The 7663-nt window shown below is 43.4% G+C and overlaps 1 protein-coding gene across 2 annotated transcripts in view; it reads left to right on the forward strand.

Moving 5' to 3' along the window:
* The window catches only part of CDC42BPB (CDC42 binding protein kinase beta), a 105862-nt gene that overhangs the window by 36176 nt on the left and 62023 nt on the right, over nucleotides 1-7663 (forward strand). For both annotated transcript variants that reach the window (XM_018561100.1, XM_018561102.1), the window contains 3 exons: nucleotides 2778-2861; nucleotides 4949-5044; nucleotides 7297-7445. In XM_018561100.1, the coding sequence (XP_018416602.1) occupies nucleotides 2778-2861; nucleotides 4949-5044; nucleotides 7297-7445 (329 nt within the window). The remainder of the gene's footprint in view (nucleotides 1-2777; nucleotides 2862-4948; nucleotides 5045-7296; nucleotides 7446-7663) is intronic.

Genomic DNA, 7663 nt, shown 5'->3' on the forward strand with positions numbered 1-7663 from the left:
ATTTCTCAATAAAATGGTGAGTAAGGCTCTAACGCTTTCCTTCTCAAAAGACCTGCATTCCTATAGGAAATGCCTCCGCAAACTGTGTTTGTGAACTGTGGTTATGGACATGAGTCATGTGTAGGTCATGGAAAGTGCAAGGAATATAAAGAATACTCACTGGTGAAGACTGGAGCCTGATCAACACTTCGGTTCTGGCATCACCCTGTCTGGTTGCGACACACTCACACGTATAACATTTTGTGCTGGAACCTTATCACTTGGCACCAAAGTGCAACAAAAACTTCCTGTCTTGCCAACGTTCCGAGGACACCTGCAAAAATGTTGCTGTAAATTAGAAGTAAAGGGGCTGGAGCCCAAGCAGAAATAGGCTTTGGTGTAAGAAAAGTAAACACCGGGCGCCTGACCTGGTGCAATAATCCTTTTATTGATGGAAATAATAAAAAACTTTATACTCACAAACGGAGCAAAAACAATGTCACATTGGACTTGTAGTCCTCACTGGGTGGATTGCTGTGCAAATAGATAAATTGTTCATGAGCTCTGCAGGATGCAGAGTCTCGCTGCCACTATGCTAAACGCGTTTTCGGCAAACTTCCAATTCAGAGCTGACAGAAGGGCTTGTGTACAAGCAAGTGCAGGAAGCCTTGGTGGACCAGCAGAAAACAGTTTTTCACTACTCTGACCACTTTAATGAATGACTTTCGGAATCAATGCAGGAATAGAATTTAGTTTACGAATGACTTCTCCCCGGGTCAAGAAACAATTGAGCAAGTGTGAACGCCCCAAATCCTAAAGGTTAGGTTGCTATAGGCCATATAAAGGTCTTACAGGAGGAGGAGGAGTGCTCAGGTTGGGTGTCAGCAATATGCTGTTTACTAGCTGTTTAAAGGGTATTTAAACCCGGCAGATTTTTTCATGTATCTTCTGCTAGCAAGCAGTAGCTACAGGTGAAACTCGAATAATTAGAATATCGTGCAAAAGTAATTGCAGTAAGTGATGCAAAAGGGGCCCAAACCAAGTACTGAGTACATATGCATGCTTGTACTTTTCAGAGGTCCGATATTGTTCTATGTACAATCCTTGTTTTATTGATTGCATGTAATCTACTTTTTTTGAGGTTGTGGATTTGGGGTTCTTGCGGTTTTCATGAGCTGTAAGCCATAATCATCACAATTATGACAAATCACGGCTTGAATTATCTTGCTGTGCATGTAATGAGTCTATCTCATATATTAGTTTCACCTTTTAAGTTGCATTAGTGAAATAAATGAACTTTGCACGATATTCTAATTATTCGAGTTTCAACTGTATATGCAAAAACATTTTTAAAGAAAGTTACCAAATAGGTTTAAACTTACCCGTGTCTCCGCCGTGCGCTCCCATCCATAGATCTGAAGATTCTCGGGTGGCCGCAAAGGATCATGTGGTGGGCGCATGCGCAGTACAGATCTTCGGCTGGGAGACGAGGAGAGACATAAGGTAAGTCAATGCAGGCAGCACAGCGGCGTGCACCCATACAGACTTCGTGGGACACAGAAAACGCAGAAGTCAGCGCTGGATCAGAGACCGGCACTGGCGCTGGAGGGACTGTTAAAAACTCCTGGAAAGAAGATGATGTTCGGATCAAGAGGCATCATTTAAGGTAAGTGCATACACCAGCATTGGAGGGCGCGGGGGAGAAAAATATTTTGACTTTAATGTCACTTGAAAGCACTGGAAGAAGGTGGGGCAATGACACAGAGCTTTCAGAACTTCATTTTTTTTTACAAAGATGAGAAGGAAGTTTAAAAATTGCTATTGAAAGGACATTTTTTTTATCGTGTAGATTTCTTTCAAAGCAATCAAATTATTGAAACTGAATAAATCAGGATTTTCATCTCCGAGGTTTTGCCGGGGTTCAACACTTTACATTTCGGACACGGATATCGTATGCAGCAATTGAGGTCAGAGCAAAGTCCCAAGAACTATGAGCTTGTTGGACATCCCAATGCACAGATACTTTAGACAATTGTGCACTTCAACCTTGTGGTAACAGTTTGGTGAAGACCCTTTTCTGTTCCAGCATGACCTTGCCCCCTGTACACAATGCCAAAGCCATAAAGACATAGTTTGATGAGTTTGCTGTGGAGGAACTCAAGTGGCCTTTACAGAACCCTGACCACAACCCTACTGAACTCTATTGGGATGAATTATAATTCAAACCAGATCTTCTGGTCCAACATCAGTGCCCAAGTTCATAAATGTTGTTTTGACTAAATGGGCCCACATCTTTTTACAAAAACTCTCCAAAGTCCTCTGAAAAGCCTTCACAGAAGAGTTGAGCCTGTTAAAGCCACAAAGGTGAGGATGGTGGGGGAAATGAGTGGCAGCGGAATCCTCATAGTAATGGCAATGGTTCTGGAATGGGATACCGATAAACTCGTATAGATTTGATGGTCAGTTGTCCACAAACGTTTTGGTCGTATAGTGTACCAACCTCTGACTGCTATAGTGGTACAGTGCTAATACACTAACATTGATTAAGCACTTTATATGAAAGTCGTGTGTTCTAAAAAGTTCTGGTCACAATTCTGCACCCTTTCATGCATGAGGACACTGTAGACACATTCACAAAGAATGGCGGATCGGAGATTAATTTGAGGTTAATGGGAATGTGTTTTTTTTGTGAACCTATATGTAAGTGTGTGTTCAATAAGCCAGAATCTGATTTTATAGTTCTTCTAAATTGTGTGATATGCTCGTGTTTGAAACGGGTCTTTTTTTTGTGCCTGTAGGTTGCTGTGGTTCGAATGAAAAGCACCGAGCGTATATACGCCATGAAAATCCTGAACAAATGGGAGATGCTCAAGAGAGCAGAAGTAAGTCTGTCTTCATATCTAGGGGGGTCTTTATTAGAAAGCAGCGAACTGGCGTGATGAAGCAGAACGTGACAGCGCCTCTGGGCGTGCACAGTGTCATGTGCATCGTTTCACTGTCTGATCTCCTTTGATGTTGGATGTCTGTCTGATGGAATAGCTTTAAGGTTGGGCTGACATGGGCCAGAATTGCAGGGGTTAACTTCCGAGTTATAGAATGTCAAAAGTGTTCGTAATTATTTGGAAAGAGTTTTCAGCATCTTAGTAAAGCTCTGCTGTTGCCAGTTTCCTCTGTAGGAATGGACCGTAGGGATGCACCAATACCGGTATTTTGGTATCAAGTACGAGTACCGATATTTATTTATTTTTTGCAGTACTCGCCGATACCGAATACCGATACCTGAAGTCCCATTAAGGAACCCAGGAGGTGTGTAATGACTCGCCACCCGGCTTCCCGATTAGCAGGGAAGCTGTCCCCATGCTTCTCGTCACTAGGTGATGAGAAAGCATGGAGCAGGCTTTCTGGCCAATCAGGAAGCCAGGCGCCATGTAATGACGTGGCGCCCGGCTTCCTGATTGGCCGGGAAGCCGGCTTCATGCTCCCTTGTCACCTCAATCAGGAAACCGGGCACCGAGTCATTACATGCTGCCTGGCTTCCTGATTGGCCGGCAAAGCCGGCTTTACGCTCCCTCCCTCTAGGTGACGAGAAAGTATGGAGACGGCTTCCCGGCCACTCAGGAAGCCAGGCAGCGTGTAATGACTCGGTGCTCAGCTTCCTGATACCAGAAGTATCGGGCTAGGCATCGGAGCATTTGACAGAGTAAGAGTACTCGCCCAAATACTCTGCATCGGCACCAATACTGATACTAGTATCGCTATCGTAGCATCCCTAGTTGGAATCACAGCAGATTGGACCTATCTTAACATGCACTGAGCCAAGTAGATAAGTCACAGTATGTCTCTGTGGTCACCTGGAACTCTTGCCCCCATTTGTTTTGGTTAACAGCTCTGCTATTGTATGTGTTTGCAGCCTAATCCCATAGGTACCCAACTCCATTCTTGTGTATGTTTTGGCAAACTAAAAAAGGGGTATACACTCTTTCTGCAATACACGTGTATTTCCATAAGTTTTTGTCTCTTTATAAATATTGCAAATACTAAAACTCTGCTGATTTTCTAAAAATCCAGTGGGCTAGACCAGCCTTTCCCCACCAGGGTGCCTTCTGGCTTTTCCAGGGGTGCCCTGAAATTTTCAAACCGTGTCATGCATTTCCATGGTGCGGACATATTTCTGATGTGAAGGGTGGGGGACCCTGATGTGAAGGGTGGGGGACCCTGATGTGAAGGGTGGGGGAGTCTATTGCCAAAGGGGAGCTTCTGATGTGAAGTGGGAGCTTCTAAAGTATAAGGAGGGCTCTGATGTGAAAAGAGAAGGTTCTGATTTGAAAGGGTTCATAATGTGAGGGTGTTTTTTGCATGGGGTCCTCCCTGAAAATCCATACCAGACCCTTATCTGGGATAAGAGTCTGGTATGAATTGTGGAGGTGGCCACACATTGTTTTCTACATTTCGGACTGTGGTGCCTCCAAGATTCTGAATACTTTTAAAGCGTCCGTGACTGAAAAGAGGTAAAGTTTAAGTTGAGTTTGCATGCGTTTTTGATGTGTTCCCTTGTGATCCGATGCTGCTAAAATAGAGCAAGCAGTATTTTTTCTGGTGTGAACAGAGCACCAGAACTCCCATAGGAAAGCATTGTGATGCATTTTGGATGCAGCTGCCAAACTGAATGGACTGCATCACAACTACACCTGGTGTGAACTAGCCCTTAGGGGTTAAGTCTGTGTTAGGGTTACAGGGACAGAATAAGTGTTTTTCCAGTAAGGGAAGCTGCTGAGTTTTCATGTGTTCTCTCTGTGCCAAAATATAACATATAAAAATGGTATTGTAAGAAAAGATTGTGATGTGTGTGGCCAACTTTATTGATACCATTTATCAATCACTGTACAATTGTAGACCTCAAACACCTTCAGCGTTCGGCTTCTGGTGGTTATCTCATAGTGTCAGGAATTAATCTGATTTCTCCGCACAGACGGCCTGCTTCCGAGAAGAGAGGAACGTTCTAGTAAATGGAGACTGTCAATGGATCACTACGTTACACTACGCCTTTCAGGATGAAAACTTTTTGGTAATTATTTGCATCTTGTTGAATTCATGTTTTTAGCCTTCGTTGCAAGAACGGAATTGCGTAATGTGAACATGACTTTAGTGGAATACATATTCAAAAACCACTTCTGGTCCCTGGGCGCAATAACCTTCCGCGTTCTTTTCTGAAAATGAGTTCCTGTAGTTCTTTCTTCAAGGGGAAATATTGGGAAGTATTGGGAGAGTAAAATGTACTCTTCCCAATACTTCGAGATAGTGTGACACTGCTGGTGTCGCACGCCAGTTATATAGGTCAAGAACTGAGCGATCACAAACCACTGAGGGGCAGAATCAGCTGTCGGATAGCGGGGTGGATCCCAACAACATTGTCAGGATCTTTGCTTTAGTCCTCTTTTAAGTCAAAGGCGTACGTTGTCAGGATCTTTCCTGGCTGCAGCACGGCTCTGCGCTGTCAGCATCTAGAGGGCAGTAGACCTTTAGATGCTGATTTTGGGGTCACAGGAAGATGTTAGTAAATTTACCTCTTGGACCCAAAAGAGGACTAAAGCCAAAAAAAAAAAAGATTTTGCTGTAGTTCTCTTTTTAATATTGTATGGTCAGGTGGTTGCCATGTTGGGCTTGCTAGCAGTTGGGAGTTGGGGAACACACATTTTTGTTCACGGTACGCAGAACATCATCCAATACAGTGTGCCTTTTTTTTTGGTAGTCTGTCACTGGAGCTAGCAAGCAGTAGATACAGGTGAAACTCGAATAATTAGAAGATCGTGCAAAAGTAATTGCAGTAATTGCTGCAAAAGGGGCCCAAACCAAGTACTGAGTACATATGCATGCTTGTACTTTTCAGAGGTCCGATATTGTTCTATGTACAATCCTTGTTTTATTGATTGCATTTAATAATCTACTTTTTTGAGGTTGTGGATTTGGGGTTCTTGGGGTTTTCATGAGCTGTAAGCCATAATCATCACAATGATGACAAATCACGGCTTGAACTATCTTGCTTTGCATGTAATGAGTCTATCTCATATATTAGTTTCACCTTTTAAGTTGCATTAGTGAAATAAATGAACTTTGCACGATATTCTAATTATTCGAGTTTCACCTGTAATTACCAAACAGGTTATTACTTACCTGTGTCTCTGCCGCTTGCTCCCGTCCAAAGATCTGAAGATTCTCAAGCGGCCATGAAGGATTATGGGGCGGGCGCATGCGCAGTAGAGATCTTCGGCCGGGAGAAGAGGAGAGACACAGGGTAAGTCAATGCATGCAGCGTGCACCCCCACAGACTCCGTGGGACACAGAAGAGAGAAGTCAGCGCTGGATCAGAGACCGGCACCAGCGCTGGAGAGACTATGAAAACTACAGGAAAGAAGATGATGATCGGATCAAGAGGCGTCATTTAAGGTAAGTCCTTAAAGCAGTAGGGGGGTGGGGTTAAATTTGACTTTAACCACCTGAAGATTGATTCACACCTTGTTGAATCAAAGCCAGCAGCCATAAAATTTTAATTTCTGTTCATCATATGACCAGGGAACATCCAGGCTTTACCAGGACCAGATGGACTAACTTTACGATACCACTGGGCAATATTTGCTGTAGGCAGCCATACTCGGGTATTTCTTTTCAGCTTTATAAAGGTGCCCTAGTGCCGGGTTTTATTCACCAAAAGGCACACATGGGCAAATGTCAGGATCAGCAGGGTTAGTATTTTAATAAAACCTACAACCTACAACATACAATTTCAAGTTAATATCTTCTTGTTTGATTTCCTTCTGAGATTTTTTTAGTGTGGATGGCGATGCAAAGCTATTGAGAAGAGTCACAAAACTTTCTGTATCTCATAAAACATGAAACATCTCTAATTTCTCTTATTTTGGTTTAAATAGCCACGCTGTATATAAAGCAGACGGCAAGCTGCTTGAAGTAGCATATTGTTTCAGTTTTTATGGGAAATAAAATCCTCATGTGACAAAATGGATACATTTTGTGCTGTTAATAAAGTTTTTGCTTATGTTTATGGCAACCTAATGAACAAAGCCCTCGTCTAAGAACCTCTTCAGCAGGGCTTGGCAAACTCCAGCCCTCCAACTGTGGTGATACTACAAATCCTCTCATGCTTCTTCTGGGAGTCATACCTGTGCATACCTTGCACTGCCTAATGGGATTTGTAGTTCCACAACAGCTGAAGAACTGGAGTTTGCCTACCCCTGCTGTATAGTGATGAAAGTGGTGCGACTGCTAAAAAGTAATTCCCCTTTTTATGTGCTTGACTTGCAGTATCTAGTCATGGATTACTATGTCGGAGGAGACCTTTTAACACTCCTTAGTAAGTTTGAAGACCGGTTACCAGAAGACATGTCCAGATTTTACCTTGCGGAAATGGTGCTGGCCTTACATTCAATTCATCAGCTACACTACGTACACAGGTAATAAAATCCATAATGCTACGTATCGAAAAATGCTGGATCTAGAGCATCCTTTCTCAACCAGTGTGTCTTCTGGCTTCCTCAGGGGTGCCTCAACATTTTGTGGTAGTAGGACTGTGATGTGATGGGGGAGAATGAAGACTGAGATGAAGGGGGCTCCTGATGTAAAGGGGAGCTCTGTTGGGGGGGGGGAGCTCCTGATGTAAAGTGGAGCTCTG

Source organism: Nanorana parkeri, unplaced genomic scaffold (genome assembly GCF_000935625.1).
Source record: "Nanorana parkeri isolate BGI_ZX_2015 unplaced genomic scaffold, ASM93562v1 scaffold499, whole genome shotgun sequence".
Classification (NCBI taxonomy): Eukaryota; Metazoa; Chordata; class Amphibia; order Anura; family Dicroglossidae; genus Nanorana; species Nanorana parkeri.